The sequence below is a fragment of the Salmo trutta genome, unplaced genomic scaffold (assembly GCF_901001165.1).
Source record: "Salmo trutta unplaced genomic scaffold, fSalTru1.1, whole genome shotgun sequence".
Taxonomy (NCBI): Eukaryota; Metazoa; Chordata; class Actinopteri; order Salmoniformes; family Salmonidae; genus Salmo; species Salmo trutta.
In genome coordinates, this window is record NW_021822941.1 from 948,798 (window position 1) to 970,115 (window position 21,318).

General features: G+C 42.6%; 1 protein-coding gene and 1 long non-coding RNA gene across 2 annotated transcripts in view; both read right to left on the reverse strand.

Annotated features, from left to right (window-relative positions):
- Positions 1 to 9,054: 9,054 nt before the first annotated feature.
- Positions 9,055 to 21,318, reverse strand: part of LOC115187330 (protocadherin-10) — a 38,659-nt gene continuing 26,395 nt past the window's right edge. The window contains exons 4-5 of the mRNA XM_029746402.1: positions 14,279 to 14,737; positions 9,055 to 10,786 (exon numbers count right to left, since the gene is read on the reverse strand). Of these exons, the coding sequence (XP_029602262.1) occupies positions 10,767 to 10,786; positions 14,279 to 14,737 (479 nt within the window). The 3' untranslated portion in view covers positions 9,055 to 10,766. The remainder of the gene's footprint in view (positions 10,787 to 14,278; positions 14,738 to 21,318) is intronic.
- Positions 17,336 to 21,318, reverse strand: part of LOC115187332 (uncharacterized) — a 12,253-nt gene continuing 8,270 nt past the window's right edge. The window contains exon 2 of the long non-coding RNA XR_003876034.1: positions 17,336 to 17,604. This is a non-coding gene — a long non-coding RNA (uncharacterized LOC115187332). The remainder of the gene's footprint in view (positions 17,605 to 21,318) is intronic.

Genomic DNA, 21,318 nt, shown 5'->3' on the forward strand with positions numbered 1-21,318 from the left:
TCGGTTGGAGAGGGCGATTGTAAGTCTATTTCTTCAAAGTAATGAAGTGTGTCTGAGGACTTAGAGGCTGTGTCTCAAGTGGCATCATACTCCCTATGTAGTGTGCTATTGTTGACTAGGTTCCACTACGTAGGGCATAGGATCCACTGCGTAGGGAATAGGGTGTGATTTAGAACACAGCCATAGACAGAGAGCTAGGTCATCTATATATAGGTCTTAAAGCAGCCTCCTTCATGTGCGGTGTTCCACAGGGCACTAAGTGAATTTCTAGTATGTGTATGTGATCCCTACGGGAACTGAACCAACAACCTTGATGTTGCTAATGCCACGCTCTTAGCAACTGAGCCACAGAGGACCACAAGCTCACTCCAAGGCAGAAGGAGATGGATACACACACATTTTCTCTCTCTCTGAAAGAGGGAGATTTAAAGAGAGAGAGATAACGAGAGAAAGGGTGAGGGGAAGATCGAAAGGGAGAGGGAAAGAGAGAAAGACTGAGGAGACAAGAAAAAGGGTGAGGAGAAGAGAGAGAGAGACAGAGAGAGACAGAGAGAGAGACAGAGAGAGAGAGAAACAGAGAGAGCGAGAGACAGAAAGAGAGCAAGAGAGACAGAGAGAGAGCGAGAGAAAGAGAGAGAGAGAAAGAAACAGAGAGAGCGAGAGACAGAAAGAGAGCGAGAGAGACAGAGAGAGAGCGAGAGAAAGAGAGAGAGAGAAAGAGAGAGAGAGACACAACCAGATGGGAGAGAGAGAGAGAAACAGAGAGAGCGAGAGACAGAAAGAGAGTGAGACAGAGACAGAGAGTGAGAGAGAAAGAGAGAGAGAGAGAGAGAGAGAGGGGGAGAGATAAAGGGATACGTTTAGTCACTATCACATGCATTACTCAGTGTTAACCCCTCGTGAGTATCCTGTGTCTGACATCACACTGTCTGTCTGTTTGAAGGAGATCCTAGCCGGGGGGGAGGGGGGGGGGGGGGGGTCTTGTGATAACAGCGATCACAGACTCTCTTTGTTGTTGGGCTAACTGAGAAGGATAACAGAACCACAGAAATAGACACACACACACACACACACACTCTCTCACCCACACACACACACACACACTTTGTTCAACCAGCAGTCCAAATACTTAAAAGACACAGCCTACCCCCTCAGCCCTCAAATGAAGTGGACACTTCTGATGAAGTATCATGGCGTCTGACGGATTGACACTTGCAGGGCGAGGGGGCGAGGGGGCGAGGGAGGAAGGAAGGATTTTTAAATGGAACACACCTGGCCGGACATTCATCACTCGTTCATCCCGCGATGATTGTGTTTTCAGCCACTGGTGGCTTGTGGGTGCTTTATATGCGCTACAGTCAATTATGAGTGCATGTCTACTTTTATTTAATATATAATTATTAATATACGCCTACATTATGATAGCTAGCAAATTAATTAGCTAACTAACGTTAGCCTGCCTAGCTACTTCTGAAGAAGGAAAATGTTTTATTTCTACAATTTCTAAAAGAGAAACCAAACAAAAACATATTTATTTTTTACGAGACGTGTTTGTGCCGTCATGTGTATTAGAATCACAATTTATAACTTATCTGCATTCGTTTTTACTTACACTTCTCCATGGATGTTGTTTTTAAGTCTCCCCGGACTTTTCTTAGCGGATGTACAATCGTCGCAAATTGAATTATTGGGAGTTTTGTACCCCGGAGCGAACGTAATTGTACACTCGCAAAGCCGACTAAAAACTAGGGCTGAGGGGCTGACGTTGCAAACTTCCCTTGCTTGGCTAGTCATTTGGACCGCCCTCCAAGATGGCGATGGGATTCCCCCAAGGGCGTAAGACGAGGGTAAGTGGACTAGGGTGTGTCTTTTACAGTTTTTTTTACAATAGCTAGGACCCATTTCTCAATATTTAGGTCACTTTTTCAAAACTCTTCACACAGTTCTCCTAACCAACTTTCAGCTTGACACAGCAGTTCATTTCACATCCAAAATGCACTAAAACAACCAAAACACTTCATACATGTCTCAAATCAACTCATTCTTCCATAACACTAGCAAAGGTTGTCACCCAACAAGCACACGTTGTCACTCATAAAACAATGACCTAAAAACTACTAATAATAGGTAGCATTACACAATGACTTCTTTACAAAACAAGAATGACACCTCTCTACTGTTTACAATTCACTGCAGTATATGTTACAGGAATGTATCAGACATCATGCAATATGCTTCAGTATGTTTTATGTCATTTTATGGCATTAAGTGATTCCAAAATACAGTAATTTGTATATACACCATCTACCGATACAGATACAGTATTAATGCTAGTCAACCCTGTCTTCTGCATTTGGCCACAGGTTCTCATCCACATCACATCTTATGTCATCTTGGGCAATAGACCTAGTAAAGAGTCTTCTGGCATGCCTGGTCCAAACCACTCTGTGACTGAGTCTTCTGGCATGCCTGGTCCAAACCACTCTGTGACTGAGTCTTCTGGCATGCCTGGTCCAAACCACTCTGTGACTGAGTCTTCTGGCATGCCTGGTCCAAACCACTCTGTGACTGAGTCTTCTGGCATGCCTGGTCCACACCACTCTGTGACTGAGTCTTCTGGCATGCCTGGTCCAAACCACTCTGTGACTGAGTCTTCTGGCATGCCTGGTCCAAAACACTCTGTGACTGAGTCTTCTGGCATGCCTGGTCCAAACCACTCTGTGACTGAGTCTTCTGGCATGCCTGGTCCACACCACTCTGTGACTGAGTCTTCTGGCATGCCTGGTCCAAACCACTCTGTGACTGAGTCTTCTGGCATGCCTGGTCCAAACCACTCTGTGACTGAGTCTTCTGGCATGCCTGGTCCAAACCACTCTGTGACTGAGTCTTCTGGCATGCCTGGTCCAAACCACTCTGTGACTGAGTCTTCTGGCATGCCTGGTCCAAACCACTGGCATGCCTGGTCCATCTTCTGGCATGCCTGGTCCAAACCACTCTGTGACTGAGTCTTCTGGCATGCCTGGTCCACACCACTCTGTGACTGAGTCTTCTGGCATGCCTGGTCCAAACCACTCTGTGACTGAGTCTTCTGGCATGCCTGGTCCAAACCACTCTGTGACTGAGTCTTCTGGCATGCCTGGTCCAAACCACTCTGTGACTGAGTCTTCTGGCATGCCTGGTCCAAACCACTGGCATGCCTGGTCCATCTTCTGGCATGCCTGGTCCAAACCACTCTGTGACTGAGTCTTCTGGCATGCCTGGTCCAAACCACTCTGTGACTGAGTCTTCTGGCATGCCTGGTCCAAACCACTCTGACTGCACGGGAGTGGTGAGATGCCACATTGTCCCATACAATTACAAATGTTGGCCGATTTGGCCTCACTGCAACCCTTTCCTCACCTGGCACAACCCTTCCATAGAGGTCACCCAGGAATGAAATGAGAAGCTCGGCCCAATTAGTGGTTTGTGTAACAGGAATCCATCAGAGGATACTGCTGCACACATTGTGATGTTGGCACCCCTCTGGCCCGGGACATCCACTGTGGCTCTTTTCCCAATCACATTCCTTCCTCACCACCGTGTTCTGGCCAGGATGAAACCAGCCTCATCCACAAAGATGAACATGTGGGGTGTTTGCCTGGCTTCAGTCTCCATGACTCTCTAAAATAAATCCACAAGGATATATAAGAGTTAGGCTATTACGGTAGTTTACATTATACCTAAAAACATATCATTGTGTGTCTCTGCCCTGTTTGGTTTTGTTCAAAACCAGTTGTGTATTTAATAGTCATCTTACCTGGACATATTGGTCCTGAGATCCTTGACTCGTTCAGAGTTCCTGTCAAAGAGGACAGTGTACAACTGCTTCATCCTGACTTGATGTTGTTTCAGGACTCAGGACATGTAATGTTGTCTGCCAACACTCTGTGAGTTTAATGCCATTGTTTCTGATGACCATATCAACGGTTGCAGTTTCCTGCACAGCAGTGAGAATCCTTCCCCTCCTGCCTGTGGGAGGTAACTGTTGGGTCCTAAGCAGAAATACAAAACAATTACCGGTACACACAAATGGGTTTGGAGGCTTTGCTCAATTTACTTCTGTTATGTGCAGTTCAGTCAGATGCCCTTGCAGAATGCACATCTTACCTGTTTGTTTTGCCGGAAATGTCTCACAATAGATGCTACTGTTGAGAGTTGCAGATTTGGCTACACTCAGACCAGCCTCTCTCATTGATAGACCATTATTTATTACATGATCAATTATAGTAGCCCTAATCTCATCTGAGACTACAGCTCTTGATCTTCCTCTCAGTCTTCTTCCACCACACGTACGTACTCCTCTTCCTCTCCCAGCCACTCTTCTTCCTCTGTCAGCCTCTTCTCTATCTCTGGCTGGGTCCATGTTTACATTACAGTACAGCATTATTCCTAAGATGTCTCCTTTTGTATAGATGGTAATGTAATTGACAGACTAACACCTGGGTCCATGTTTACGTTACAGTACAGCATTATTCCTCAGATGTCTCCTTTTGTATAGATGGTAATGTAATTGACAGACTAACACCTGGGTCCATGTTTACATTACAGTACAGCATTATTCCTCAGATGTCTCCTTTTGTATAGATGGTAATGTAATTGACAGACTAACACCTGGGTCCATGTTTACATTACAGTACAACATTATTCCTAAGATGTCTCCTTTTGTATAGATGGTAATGTAATTGACAGACTAACACCTGGGTCCATGTTTACATTACAGTACAGCATTATTCCTAAGATGTCTCCTTTTGTATAGATGGTAATGTAATTGACAGACTAACACCTGGGCAGGTGTTCAGCTACAATGGGAATCAGCTGTGGTTGGTCTAATTGTTTTGATAGTATTTCATTATTTAGATGTGGAATATATTTCAATACGGTATCACTGTAGAAATGTAGTAAATTGCTGTCTCATTCAATGTTGTGTTATGTTAGGTTTGGAACTTAAGTTTAACAGTTTTGAACAGAGTATGTAAACATGTGCAAACTGGCCTGTAGGTACATGGAGTTTTGGTGGTGGTTGTGTCTGAGTGAGAAAATAATGAATGACATTTAAAAGATGTAATCATTGAATGCATTCTGTGACAAAGAAATGAAAAATGATCCTCGGTTTACACACATAGACTGTTGTTGTGCTCACTGTGGGAAGAGTTTAGAAAAAGTGACTTAAGTATTGAGAAATGGGTCCTAAGTGTTGAGACCGCAGCCCCAGTCTAACTCTCTGTCTGCTCCCAGATACCACTCTATTATAATACACTACATAACCAGGGCACATAGGGTTCCATTTGGGACACATGCTCTGTATGTGTAGGGCTTTCAAAGGCCCTGGTGTTTAGCATCACTGTAGTGTAGTCTTCTGCTTCATATTCTGTACTGTCATGTCTTCCCCAAAGGCATACAGCTAATGACAGAAAAAAAACTTTCATGTTATTATTTATGAATAACTGTGTGTGTGTGTGTGTGTGTGTGTGTGTGTGTGTGTGTGTGTGCGTGCGTGCGTGCGTGCATGCGTGCGTGTGTCTGCGTGACTGTGTGTGATTGTATGAATACCTTTGATATCTAGCTCATAGTTTTGATATCTAGCTCATAGTTTTGATAGTCTAGCTCTTAGTTTTGATAGTCCCTCGATCTGTACAACATGAACACAGATGGATACAAATAAGACACCAGGCCTCAGCTATGGTAAGACTGATGTTGCCACCAGTCCTCAGCTATGGTAAGACTGATGTTGCCACCAGTCCTAAGCTATGGTAAGACTGATGTTGCCACCAGTCCTAAGCTATGGTAAGACTGATGTTGACACCAGTCCTCAGCTATGGTAAGACTGATGTTGACACCAGTCCTAAGCTATGGTAAGACTGATGTTGACACCAGTCCTAAGCTATGGTATGACTGATGTTGACACCAGGCCTCAGCTATGGTAAGACTGATGTTGACACCAGGCCTCAGCTATGGTAAGACTGATGTTGACACCAGTCCTAAGCTATGGTAAGACTGATGTTGACACCAGGCCTCAGCTATGGTAAGACTGATGTTGACACCAGGACTCAGCTATGGTAAGACTGATGTTGACACCAGTCCTAAGCTATGGTAAGACTGATGTTGACACCAGTCCTCAGCTATGGTAAGACTGATGTTGACACCAGGCCTCAGCTATGGTAAGACTGATGTTGACACCAGTCCTAAGCTATGGTAAGACTGATGTTGACACCAGGCCTCAGCTATGGTAAGACTGATGTTAACACCAGTCCTAAGCTATGGTATGACTGATGTTGACACCAGTCCTAAGCTATGGTATGACTGATGTTGACACCAGTCCTAAGCTATGGTAAGACTGATGTTAACACCAGTCCTAAGCTATGGTATGACTGATGTTGACACCAGGCCTCAGCTATGGTAAGACTGATGTTGACCCCAGGCCTCAGCTATGGTATGACTGATGTTGACACCAGTCCTAAGCTATGGTATGACTGATGTTGACACCAGGCCTCAGCTATGGTAAGACTGATGTTGACACCAGTCCTAAGCTATGGTAAGACTGATGTTGACACCAGGCCTCAGCTATGGTAAGACTGATGTTGTGGTCTCTTCTCTTCCATACACATGATGGCGACGTCCAACATCCCAACGTGGAAAATGATCAGTCACAGTTTACTCCAGAGATGGGCAAGTCTGGTCCACGTGGGGCCTGCTGCTTTCAATTCTGTTAGTTCAGATCTGGTAAACTAGGTGTGTTAAACCAGGAAACCAGTGTCTGATCTTGATCTGATAGACTAGGTGTGTTAAACCAGGAAACCAGTATCTGATCTAGATCTGGTAGACTAGGTGTGTTAAACCAGGAAACCAGTGTCAGATCTAGATCTGGTAGACTAGGTGTGTTAAACCAGGAAACCAGCATCAGATCTAGATCTGGTAGACTTGGTGTGTTAAACCAGGAAACCAGTGTCTGATCTAGATCTGGTAGACTAGGTGTGTTAAACCAGGAAACCAGTGTCTGATCTTGATCTGGTAGACTAGGTGTGTTAAACCAGGAAACCAGTGTCTGATCTTGATCTGGTAGACTAGGTGTGTTAAACCAGGAAACCAGTGTCTGATCTAGATCTGGTAAACTAGGTGTATTAAACCAGTTGTGTGAATTTAAGTTTTGTGTAAAAGACAGAACCAGCTGACATTCAGGCTCCACAAGGACCAGCGTTGCCCATCTCTGCTCTCCTTAAAGCTGCTTCTTATGACGATCTGTTTCCCTTATGAACGTATTCATAACACCATATAGAAGATCTGTTTCCCTTATGAACGTATTCATAACACCATATAGAAGATCTGTTTCCCTTATGAACGTATTCAGAACACCATATAGAAGATCTGTTTCCCTTATGAACGTATTCATAACACCATATAGAAGATCTGTTTCCCTTATGAACGTATTCATAACGCCATATAGAATATCTGTTTCCCTTATGAACGTATTCATAACGCCATATAGAAGATCTGTTTCCCTTATGAACGTATTCATAACACCATATAGAAGATCTGTTTCCCTTATGAACGTATTCATAACACCATATAGAAGATCTGTTTCCCTTATGAACGTATTCATAACACCATATAGAAGATCTGTTTCCCTTATGAACGTATTCATCACACCATATAGAAGATCTGTTTCCCTTATGAACGTATTCATAACACCATATAGAAGATCTGTTTCCCTTATGAACATATTCATAACACCATATAGAATATCTGTTTCCCTTATGAACGTATTCATAACACCATATAGAAGATCTGTTTCCCTTATGAACGTATTCATCACACCATATAGAAGATCTGTTTCCCTTATGAACGTATTCATAACACCATATAGAAGATCTGTTTCCCTTATGAACGTATTCATAACACCATATAGAAGATCTGTTTCCCTTATGAACGTATTCATAATGCCATATAGAAGATCTGTTTCCCTTATGAACGTATTCATAACGCCATATAGAATATCTGTTTCCCTTATGAACGTATTCATAACGCCATATAGAAGATCTGTTCCCTTATGAACGTATTCATAACACCATATAGAAGATCTGTTTCCCTTATGAACGTATTCATAACACCATATAGAAGATCTGTTTCCCTTATGAACGTATTCATAACACCATATAGAAGATCTGTTTCCCTTATGAACGTATTCATAACGCCATATAGAAGATCTGTTTCCCTTATCAACGTATTCATAACACCATATAGAAGATCTGTTTCCCTTATGAACGTATTCATAACACCATATAGAAGATCTGTTTCCCTTATGAACGTATTCATAACGCCATATAGAATATCTGTTTCCCTTATGAACGTATTCATAACGCCATATAGAAGATCTGTTTCCCTTATGAACGTATTCATAACGCCATATAGAAGATCTGTTTCCCCTTATGAAACGTATTCATAACACCATATAGAAGATCTGTTTCCCTTATGAACGTATTCATAACGCCATTAGAAGATCTGTTTCCCTTATGAACGTATTCATAACACCATATAGAAGATCTGTTTCCCTTATGAACGTATTCATAACACCATATAGAAGATCTGTTTCCCTTATGAACGTATTCATAACACCATATAGAAGATCTGTTTCCCTTATGAACGTATTCATAACACCATATAGAAGATCTGTTTCCCTTATGAACGTATTCATAACACCATATAGAATATCTGTTTCCCTTATGAACGTATTCATAACACCATATAGAATATCTGTTTCCCTTATGAACGTATTCATAACACCATATAGAAGATCTGTTTCCCTTATGAACGTATTCATAACGCCATATAGAAGATCTGTTTCCCTTATGAACGTATTCATAACACCATATAGAAGCAAAGCGTTAGTGTTAGGAAGGCCGTTTCATAACGCCTTACGACTGCATCCAAAAGGTTCTACTAATATAATTCTAATGCATTATAACTATTCAGAAGCCGAGCGTCACCAAAAAGGAGCAAAGAAAAACATCAGCCTAAACCTTGGAGTGAAGGGGCGGAGTCTTTGCATAGTGAAGCCACGCCCTCTATGTTTAATGAATACAAGTTCTTGATTTTAGCACTTGGTATCAGTTGGTATTGACAGTACTGCATGGTGGATAAGAAACTAACCAATGGTTACACAGTTTCAGAAAAGTATATCTTATATATAGATATGTATATATATATATATATATATATAGAGAGAGAGAGATGTATATTCATTTATAGGCTAAGCTTTAAAATAGCACAGTAAACACTTTGCACACATGATATAAACCACAACATTTCTCTGGTTTGTTAAGTTCCTCTCAGACCAATGTTATGGAGGGAGGTCGCCCAAAGAAGCATGAACTCAACTAGCCGTGTTGTAGGCAATTTTGTTGTAGTTGTTCTTTACTGTAAAGTCAGAATACTGGAGATTCAGAACACTTGGACCGCACAGAGAAAACAACAGGAAAAAAACAAGAGAAGTTATAAAAACAGTCAAGTAGAGATATTGAATTTGTATAATAGTTCACATCATTTCTGGGGTTTCTCTCTCTCTCTCTCTCTCTCTCTCTCTCTCTCTCTCTCTCGCTCACTCTGACTCTCTCACGCACCATCTCTTTCCCTCCATTTCTCTCTCCCCCTCCTCTCATCCTTCATTCCTGTACAGTTGGTGTAGTGGTGACAGTAGAAACAGCTAAAGGGCTCATAGTGATGGTTGGTTGAAGTTTGTACAGAAACGTTTCTTTTTGTGTAAACAGGCACACACAGATGGACTAGACGGGGGGGGGGGGGGGTACCCCATGGCCACGAACCCCCCTAGTCACCGACGACAAAATGTCTGTTTGTGTTGTTCATCAGTCTTTCTTTGATTCCTCTTTGTCCATTGTCTATTTTCGTAACCCTTGGTTTATAAGTCCAGTTGATACACCCTCCCTGCATCCCTTTCTAAACACAGTGGTTTTCTTCCATCGTTCGTCCTTTGGCTTTGGGCCCGGGGTCTCAGGCCTGCTGAGATGAAATTAAGGCCTACTATGGTCCTAGAAGTTCCTTCTACACCTTGGTTCTACAGTTCCAGTTCCAGACTTCTTCTGTTCTACAGTTCCAGTTCTAGAGTTCTTCTGTTCTACAGTTCCAGTTCTAGAGTTCTTCTGTTCTACAGTTCCAGTTCTAGAGTTCTTCTGTTCTACAGTTCCAGTTCTAGACTTCTTCTGTTTTACAGTTCCAGTTCTAGAGTTCTTCTGTTCTACAGTTCCAGTTCTAGAGCTCTTCTGTTCTACAGTTCCAGTTCTAGAGCTCTTCTGTTTTACAGTTCCAGTTCTAGAGCTCTTCTGTTTTACAGTTCCAGTTCTAGAGTTCTTCTGTTTTACAGTTCCAGTTCTAGAGCTCTTCTGTTTTACAGTTCCAGTTCTAGAGTTCGTCTTCAGTTCCACAGCTACAGTTCTAGAGTTCTTCTGTTTTACATTTGCAGTTCTAGATTTCTTTCTCCAGCACTTTGTCCTGCTGTCTCCCGTGGCGATGGAGATGAAAGGTTCCGTTCTAGCTGGCCACTCCCAGATAATGAAGTTTCAAAACAAGCCCATGGTCTGGTTGTCATAGATTTGTTTGTGTTTGGTTGTTTTCTCTCTCTCTCTTTCTCTCTCTCTTTCTCTAACGTTGCCGCCAATGTTGGCCAGTTCTCTATTGTGCAAATTCACGCTGTTTCTGGTAGGTCCACTCGGAACGAGCTAGCAAATCCTTTTGTGGGCTGCAAGGCAAGAGAAAACACACTTGTTAGACAAATGGTGTCTATCCCTCTCTCTTGCTCTTTTATTCTGTACATTTTTAAATAATCATCATGGCCATTAGCACAAGGTTGTGTCCCAAATGGCAACCTATACCCTAAGTAATGCACAACTTTTGACCAGGGCCTTATGTGGCCACTATATGGACTAGGGTGCCATTTGGGATGCACACCTGGTGTTTTACCTGTCCTTATATGGTCTGTCCAAAAAACCTCCTGGCCCTAATTATAAACTACAACAAGACTATAATAACAGGTTATAAACTACAACCAGACTATAATAACCGGTTATAAACTACAACCAGACTATAACAAATGGTTATAAACTACAACCAGACTATAATAACCGGTTATAAACTACAACCAGACTATAACAAATGGTTATAAACTACAACCAGACTATAATAACCGGTTATAAACTACAATCAGACTATAATAACTGGTTATAAACTACAACTAGACTATAATAACTGGTTATAAACTACAACCAGACTATAATAACTGGTTATAAACTACAACCAGACTATAATAACTGGTTATAAACTACAACCAGACTATAATAACTGGTTATAAACTACAATCAGACTATAATAACTGGTTATAAACTACAATCAGACTATAATAACTGGTTATAAACTACAACCAGACTATAATAACTGGTTATAAACTACAGGTTATGTCAGAATAAAGCAGAGACACTATAGTTGATGTTAAAGGGGCAATCTGGGATTCAAAACACCAACATATTTGGTAAACAGTTGAGGGATGGTTGAACTACGTTGAGGGATGGGTTGAACTACAGTTGAGGGATGGTTGAACTACAGTTGAGGGATGGTTGAACTACAGTTGAGGGATGGTTGAACTACAGTTGTGGGATGGTTGAACTTCAGTTGGACTCAAGTCATGGGGCATTTCTAAGATACAGTCTTCAATAATCAATGGCTATAGTCTGATATCTCTCATTGACACGTCCAAAATGTGATGTTGGTACCAATCCCAGATTGCTGAGATATGAAGCAGACAGAAGGGAATGAAGCTGTTCTTGTAATTATCTATGCTCCGTAGCACAGCACCAAGTGACAAGGCACAACACACACACACACATATTTTATGTTCATCTATCCTTGTGGGGACCTATAATTATTTTCCATTCAAAATCCTATTTCCCCTAACCCCTAAAGCTAACCATTAACCTTAACCCTAACCCCTAACCCTAACCTGTAACCCTAACCCCTAACCCTTTACCCTAACCCTAACCTTAACCCGTAACCTTAACCCAAACCGTAAATCTAACCCTAACCCTAAACGTAACCATTAACCCCGTACCCTTACCCTAACCGTAAATCTAACCCTAACCCTAAACCTAACCCCTAGGTGTGAATGGAAAAGGGTAGGAGAAAGCATTGACTGTGGGAGTTAGTAAGGGCCTAATTAACAGAGCTGGGGGGCCACTGACATGAGGAGGAAGTTCAACAAAAAATGTATATATTTATTTGCTCAATCTGGTTTTGTCTTTTTTTATATTTTATATTTCATTGTATTACATCAAGCGCTTTAACACTTTTCTCTGTAGAACTTAATCCTGTCATCCCTTGGTGGGATTTCCAATTATGTACTTACTTATTTAATTATTTATCTATTCATTTCACTGATTCAGTTTGCATGCATTATAATGATTTTATCATAATATATTTTTTTTTTATTAAACTTTTTTACCCTCAGAAGTTTATTAATAATGGTCTTCCTCCTGTTGTTGAACTGTGATGGGTGACCCCTATCGACCCCTATAGACCCCTATCGGCCTCTCACGTTCTCTCACCCTCTCCAGACCGGTCTGATGTACAATATAGAAACAGGGCAGAAAGTTGCAATAGGCTCGTGCAACCCAAGGTTTTACAAAAGCAGAAACAGAAACCCTCTTAAACCTGAACCAAACCCCTAAGACTAACATAGTCTTCGTCCTCATGGGGATGTGGGAATTGTCCCCACGAGGGAGAATCTTCCTTGTTGTACAATCCATGGGGAGACTTTGGGGATTTTAGGTCCCCGCAAGGATAGAAGAACCAACCCATACATCACACTCACACACACACACACACACACACACACCACACACACACACACACACACACACACACACACACACACACACACACCACACACACACACACACACGTAGATCCAGACAGACACACTCACACAGCATGCCCTAAAATGTAGAATCACAATTTACAGCAGCGTGTTAATTTAGCAGAGGAGCTGCTCGTTATGTAACTAAGTGTTAAAACATGGTTAAAAACAAACGTCTTCACTCCCTGCCAGTTTAATGATGTCCTGGCGTTGTAGCTCTTTATGTTTCCATAGAAGCACGTGGCAGATGGTACCCTACACCTTACATAGCGCAGTTCATTTAACAAGGTCCCACAGGGCTCTGGTCAAAAGCAGTACACTACATAGGGAATAGGGTGCCATTTCTGACGCAGCCCATAGTGAGAAGAGACTACTAGGTGGAAGGACAATCAGTAGTTGCGCAGGAAGGTGTTTTTAGAAAAAGAATGCCGTTTTTTATCGATGAGTCGTAGGCTACGTCCCTGTTCCCTACTTTTCACCAGGACCCAGGGGGAAATAGGGTGTGACTTCAGAGGCATGTCTAGTATGACTGTGAGCAGACACCAGACTACATTATAATATTACTACTGCTCAGTACATGTTTTGTAGAAGAATAACCTTGTTTTCTAGTTTTCGGTGAACATGTCAAAACAGAAGAAAGTGTTGAGATGTCTAATCTGACCTTGTTTGCTAAGCAGTGGTTCACTGATAGAAAAAATGGCCGAAGAACTATAGTTGAGAAAATCTGCTAATAGAACAAGTAGATAGTATATATATATAGGGGGGACAGGAAAGAAAAAGGTGGCCACAAACACATTTTTGAATCAAAAGTTGATTTCTTTTTATTTGTTATTATTTCAAACAATAAATATGGTGAAGGATTTAGGAGGTCAGAGAAATATATAGTGGGGTTTAGGAGAAGGGTTACATTTTGAAAAAAATCAAACAACTAAATGTTTACTTCAATTGCATTTCTGAACAGAAAATACACCAATAAAAAAGCAATAAACTATCTCAATTTCAAAAAGTATCTTTTAAAAAATGTTATCAGATCAGAAGTTATTTGCAAAAGTATATTTAAAAAATATTATCAAATCAGAATTTCTTTAAAAAGTATATTTTATAACTATTATCAGATCAGAATATCTTTTAAAAAGTATCTTTTAAAAATATGATCAGATCAGAATTTCTATGATTTTTATATATTTACAGATCAGAGGTTTTTTTCCAAAGTATATTTAAAAAATATTATCAGATCAGAATATCTTTCAGAAAGTTGCTAATATGGATAGTGGACCAGGCCAAAGTTGTAGGGCTGTAGTGACGTAGTCTGGTACTCGTACTCACAGAAGGTGGGTTTGTATGGTAGCGGTAGTGTACCCCTTAAGGACTCATAGTCTTTCCTCTCTAGCGTGGTGTCTGTAGTAGTAGTGGCAGTAGCTCTAGCTGTAGCTGGGCTGTTGTGTTGGAGATGTAGCTGATGTGACTGGTGGAGGTGGTGGAGGTGGTGCATTGACCGTGGCAGTGTGGTGCATCCGCCGCCATCTTTTCCGAACGTAGAGAATGACCTATCAGAGGTGGTGAGGTCAGAAGTCAGCGTAAGGTCGTTGTCGTGGTGACCGGACGCGGCGGTGGCGGGTACCTCAGTGTTCGGCACGGAGTCCATGCCTGGCACGTGCAGGTTGCTACGGTAGTCGCCACCGGTGCCCTGGCGACCGTCGCCAGCGACGAAAGCTGGCATCCAGCAGCGGTCGGAGTGACCCAGGGCCTTACACTCCTCTGTACAGTTAGAGAAGAGATCTGTACCTACAGGGAGGGAAGGAGGAGAAGTTGGGGGGGAGTGAGAGGAGAGGTGGGTGGGTGGGAGGAAGGGAGGGGGAGGGAGGGGTGGGGGTGAGGGAGGGAGGGAGTTGAGAGGAAAAGAGTGGTGGAAGGATGGATGCAGGGAAGGAGGGGTGGGGGTGAGGAGGGAAATAAATGGAGGGAGGGGTAGAGAGAAAGAGAGAGGATAAACAAGTTAGAAAATTGGTTTGTGATGTTAAAAACAACAGAACGCTATTAATCAAACAGACAGTGGTAAACAGTGATGGAGTCTTTGGTTTTTTGAACAGATTCTCATTCATCTGAAGCAATATGCAATCATAGCAGCATTATGTTACAAAACCATTACCACCCTCCATCTATCAATCAACTTCCTCCAACTGCCGCATTAACACAGACTGATGTTTAAGACACAGTCTCACCCAAAAACGGAGATAAACTACATCCCAAATATAACCCTATTCGCCATTATAGTGCACTACATTTGGCCTCGAAAAGCCAGAGAGATTTGCCATTTGGAACACAGGTGAGACAAAGTTATCACTACACAAAGACAAAAAACAACAAATTATATTCTGAATACACTACAAAGAAGCCACATAGTGGTGATGATGATTATTGAACGATTTGAGTTCCTTTTGAATCCTACCACAGAGCGGCAATTCATTGACACTGAGCGTTTGCCAAAACACTGGCTGAGACAAAACAAAAAGGGCGAAAATTGCGATCCAATACTCACGCTGAGCGTAAAGCAAGGTACAGTTGAGGTAATTAGTCTTAGAGAGAAGAGAAGGGATATAAAAAGAAGTGGGAGTGGAAGAGAGGGGAGGAGGGAGAGAGAGAGAGAGAGGGGGAGGGAGAGAAAGAGAGAGAGAGAGAGAGGGGGAGATGGTGGGAGAGAAAAAGAGGGCCTGAGGAAGAGGAGGAGAATGAGAGAGAGAGAGAGAAAGACGGAGGAAGAGAGAAACAGAGCACGAGGAGAGAGAGAGAAAGAGAGAGAGACGGAGGAAGAGAGAGGAAGAGAGTAACAGAGTACGAGGAGAGAGAGAGAGAGAGAGAGAGAGAGATGGAGGAAAAGAGAGGAAGAGAGTAACAAAATGAAACCTCCAGCTTAATCGTGGTGCAGATTGGATTTGCAGTTTTTTTCAGTTTTCCCAACGCCGGGACAATGCCGACACATTGGAATGGAGTGATCAAAGGAAGAGTGGAGCGAAGGGTGGAGGGAGGAGAGGAGAGGGGGAGGGAATGTAGGAGAAGAAGGGGTCAATCTCTCCAGTCAGTAATTCCTCCATACCGTGGCTGAGAGGGCTGAAGATCAAAGGACCTGCTTAGACAAATCTGTCCCGCTGATTATACTGTGTGTGTGTGTGTGTGTGTGTGTGTGTGTGTGTGTGTGTGTGTGTGTGCGTGTATGAGGGGGTTGGACAAATCTGGATCGTTGATAATACTGCTGTTGCAATGATGCTCTCGCTATCTCTCTCTCTCCCTTCCTCCCCCTCTCTCTCTCTCCTCCATCTCCTCTCTCTCATATCTCTCTCTCCTCTCTCTCCTCTCTCTCTCTCTCTCTCTCTCTCTCCTCTCTCTCTCTCTCTCCTCTCTCTCTCTCTCTCTCTCTCTCTCTCCCTCTCTCTCACTCATCTCCTCTCTCTCTTTCTCCTCTCTCTCTTTCTCTCTCCATCTCTCCCTCTCTCCCGCTCCTCTCTCTCCCTCTCTCTCTCCCTCTCTTTCTCACACTCTCAGCTATCTCTCTCTCTGTCTCTCACATCTGCACATAGTTGAGACAGAGAACAAACAAGCCGAGAGAGAGAGAGAGAGAGAGAGAGAGAGAGAGAGAGAGAGAGAGAGAGAGAGAGAGAGAGAGAGAGAGAGATGAGATGGAGAGCGAAGAGGTGAGCATGAGAGGAGATGAGAAGAGGAGAGAGAGAGGAGAGGAGAGAGAGAGCGGGATGAGGATAGGTGCAGAGAAGCCTTGTCATATGATGTCAAATGAAACTGTTATTCTCTCTGGCTGCATGTTTCCTCCGGTGTCTCTCTCTCTCTGTGTGTGTGTGTGTGTGTGTGTATGTGTGTGTGTGTGTGTGTGTGTGTGTGTGTGTGCGTGTCACCATAGGGCTGTTTATCCTCTGCACCTTTTCTCCCCCAGACCAGGAAATAAACAAGACAAAACAATGACTTGCAATGACAACCCCTGCCAGCAGCTATATATTACAGGATGACCTCATCAAGACACACACACACACACACACACGCACGCACGCACGCACGCACACACATAAATGTATATGCACAAACACACACAAACATGCATTTATATGCACAAACACACACAAACAGAGATCCACAAACCGTAAACAAAGGCACACACACCAACATGCACAAAGCAGACACTGACCCACTACACACACATACAGACACACACGCGCACAAAGCGGACACCCCCCCCTCCCCCACACACACGCACAAAGCACACCCCCCCCCCCAACACACAAACATGCACAAAGGCAGATACCCCCCACACAGACACAACCAAAACAAACAAGCCATCTCGTTGCTAATAAGCAATCAGTGCTTTTCTGTTTCTCTTATCTATGTGTTATTCCACCTTGTTTCTATCAGTGCTATTCTGTTTCTCTTATCTATGTGTTATTCCACCTTGTTTCTATCAGTGCTATTCTGTTTCTCTTATCTATGTGTTATTCCACCTTGTTTCTATCAGTGCTATTCTGTTTCTCTTATCTATGTGTTATTCCACCTTGTTTCTATCAGTGCTATTCTGTTTCTCTTATCTATGTGTTATTCCACCTTGTTTCTATCAGTGCTATTCTGTTTCTCTTATCTATGTGTTATTCCACCTTGTTTCTGATATCCCAAAACAGCATGATATTACTAATTACTTTGACTTACATAGACTGGAGTATAGAGAAAGAGGGATAGAGATAAAGAGAGGGAGATAGAGGAATATATGTAGAGAGTTATAGAGAGAGGGATAGAGAGATAGAGGCAGAGAGTTACAGAGAGGGATAGAGAGATAGAGGCAGAGAGTTAGAGAGAGAGGGATAGAGAGATAGAGGTAGAGAGAGAGGGATAGAGAGGTAGAGGTAGCGAGAGGGATAGAGGTAGAGAGAGGGATAGAGTGATTTGGAGATAGAGGTAGAGAGAGGGATAGATGAAAAGATGTAGAGAGAGAGGGATGGATGTATAGAGGTAGAGAGAGAGGGATAGATGTATAGAGGTAGAGAGAGGGATAGATGTATAGAGGTAGAGAGAGAGGGATAGATGTATAGAGGTAGAGAGAGGGGATAGATGTATAGAGGTAGAGAGAGAGGGATAGATGTATAGAGGTAGAGAGAGAGGGATAGATGTATAGAGGTAGAGAGAGAGGGATAGATGTATAGAGGTAGAGAGAGAGGGATAGATGTATAGAGGTAGAGAGGGATAGATGTATAGAGGTAGAGAGGGATAGATGTATAGAGGTAGAGAGAGGGATAGATGTATAGAGGTAGAGAGAGGGATAGATGTATAGAGGTAGAGAGAGAGGGATAGATGTATAGAGGTATAGAGAGAGGGATAGATGTATAGAGGTAGAGAGAGAGGGATAGATGTATAGAGGTAGAGAGAGAGGGATAGATGTATAGAGTTAGAGAGAGGGATAGATGTATAGAGGTAGAGAGAGGGATAGATGTATAGAGGTAGAGAGAGAGGGATAGATGTATAGAGGTAGAGAGAGAGGGATAGATGTAGAGGTAGAGAGAGAGGGATAGATGTAGAGGTAGAGAGAGAGGGAGAGGGATAGAGGTATAGAGGTAGAGAGAGAGGGAGAGATGTATAGAGGTAGAGAGAGAGGATAGAGGGATAGAGGTATAGAGTAGAGAGAGGGATAGATGTATAGAGGTAGAGAGGGATAGATGTATAGAGGTAGAGAGAGAGGGATAGATGTATAGAGGTAGAGAGAGAGGGATAGATGTATAGAGGTAGAGAGAGAGGGATAGATGTATAGAGGTAGAGAGAGAGGGATAGATGTATAGAGGTATAGAGAGGTATAGATGTATAGAGGTAGAGAGGGATAGATGTATAGAGGTAGAGAGAGAGGGATATATGTATAGAGGTAGAGAGAGAGGGATAGATGTATAGAGGTAGAGAGAGAGGGATAGATGTATAGAGGTAGAGAGAGAGAGGGATAGATGTATAGAGGTAGAGAGAGAGAGGGATAGATGTATAGAGGTAGAGAGAGAGGGATAGATGTATAGAGGTAGAGAGAGAGAGGGATAGATGTATAGAGGTAGAGAGAGAGGGATAGATGTATAGAGGTAGAGAGGGATAGATGTATAGAGAGAGAGAGGGATAGATGTATAGAGGTAGAGAGAGAGGGATAGATGTATAGAGGTAGAGAGAGAGGGATAGATGTATAGAGGTAGAGAGGGATATATGTATAGAGGTAGAGAGAGAGGGATAGATGTATAGAGGTAGAGAGAGAGGGATGTATAGAGGTAGAGAGAGAGGATAGATGTATAGAGGTAGAGAGAGAGGGATAGATGTATAGAGGTAGAGAGAGAGGGATAGATGTATAGAGGTAGAGAGAGGGATAGATGTATAGAGGTAGAGAGAGGGATAGATGTATAGAGGTAGAGAGAGGGATAGATGTATAGAGGTAGAGAGAGAGGGATAGATGTATAGAGGTAGAGAGAGGGATAGATGTATAGAGGTAGAGAGAGGGATAGATGTATAGAGGTAGAGAGAGGGATAGATGTATAGAGGTAGAGAGAGGGATAGATGTATAGAGGTAGAGAGGAGGGATAGATGTAGATAGGTAGAGAGAGAGGGATAGATGTATAGAGGTAGAGAGAGAGGGATAGATGTAGAGGTAGAGAGAGAGAGGATAGATGTATAGAGGTAGAGAGAGGGGATAGAGTATAGAGGTAGAGAGAGAGGGATAGAGGTATAGAGGTAGAGAGAGAGGTAGATGTATAGAGGTAGAGAGAGAGGGATATGTATAGAGGTAGAGAGAGAGGGATAGATGTATAGAGGTAGAGAGAGAGGGATAGATGTATAGAGGTAGAGAGAGAGGGATAGAGGTATAGAGGTGAGAGAGAGGGATAGATGTATAGAGGTAGAGAGAGAGGGATAGATGTATAGAGGTAGAGAGAGGGATAGATGTATAGAGGTAGAGAGAGGGATAGATGTATAGAGGTAGAGAGAGAGGGATAGATGTATAGAGGTAGAGAGAGAGGGATAGATGTATAGAGGTGAGAGAGAGGGATAGATGTATAGAGGTAGAGAGAGGATAGATGTAGAGGTAGAGAGAGGGATAGATGTATAGAGGTAGAGAGAGGGATAGATGTATAGAGGTGAGAGAGGGATAGATGTATAGAGGTAGAGAGAGGGATAGATATTAGAGGTAGAGAGAGAGGGATAGATGTATAGAGGTAGAGAGAGAGGGATAGATGTATAGAGGTAGAGAGAGAGGGGATAGATGTAGAGAGGTAGAGAGAGAGGGATAGATGTATAGAGGTAGAGAGAGAGGGTAGATGTATAGAGTAGAGAGAGAGGGAGATGTATAGAGGTAGAGAGATAGAGGGGTAGTAGAGGTAGAGAGACAGAGGGGTAGTAGAGGTAGAGAGAGAGGGATAGATGTATAGAGGTAGAGAGGGATAGATGTATAGAGGTAGAAGGAGGATAGATGTATAGAGGTAGAGAGAGAGGGATAGTGTATAGAGGTAGAGGAGAGAGGGATAGATGTATAGAGGTAGAGAGAGGGGATAGATGTATAGATAGAGAGAGAGGGATAGATGTATAGAGGTAGAGAGAGAGGGATAGATGTAGAGAGGTAGAGAGAGAGGGATAGATGTATAGAGGTAGAGAGGGATAGATGTAGAGGTAGAGAGAGGGATAGATGTATAGGTAGAGAGAGAGGGATAGATGTATAGAAAGAGATAGTTAGAGAGGGAGGGAGAGGAAGAGAGGGAGATATACACTATCGTTGAAAAGTTTGGGGTCACTTAGAAATGCCTTGTTTTTAAAGAAAAGCACCTTTTTCTGTCCTTTAAAATAACATCAAATTAGCAAATACAGTGTAGACTGTTAATGTTGTAAATGATATTGTAACTGGAAACGGCTGATTTTTTTTAATGGAATATCTGCATAGGCGTACAGAGGCCCATTATCAGCAACCATCACTCCTGTGTTCCAAGGCACATTGTGTTAATAATCCAAGTTTATCATTTTAAAAGGCTAATTGATCATTATAACCCCATAGCAAGCAACATATGGCAACCCTAAAGCTATGGAGCAGATAGAACCACATGACCCCATAGCGACAATGTATGGCAACCCTAAATCTATGGAGCAGATAGAAGATGCCATGTGTTGGTGATGTCACATTATCATTTCCAGCAGTCACACGTTATATCGTCATGGTTAAAATGACCGTTGCGACACTGTTCACTTTTGGCTTGTACCCAGCGGCGGATGTTTGTTGCTATGTACGTTTGCTAGCGAGTCATAGACTAGTCCCTCTCACAGGGTGCTGGAAGGTGAAGATGTGTTATTGGCTCGTTTCGGTCTTGGCT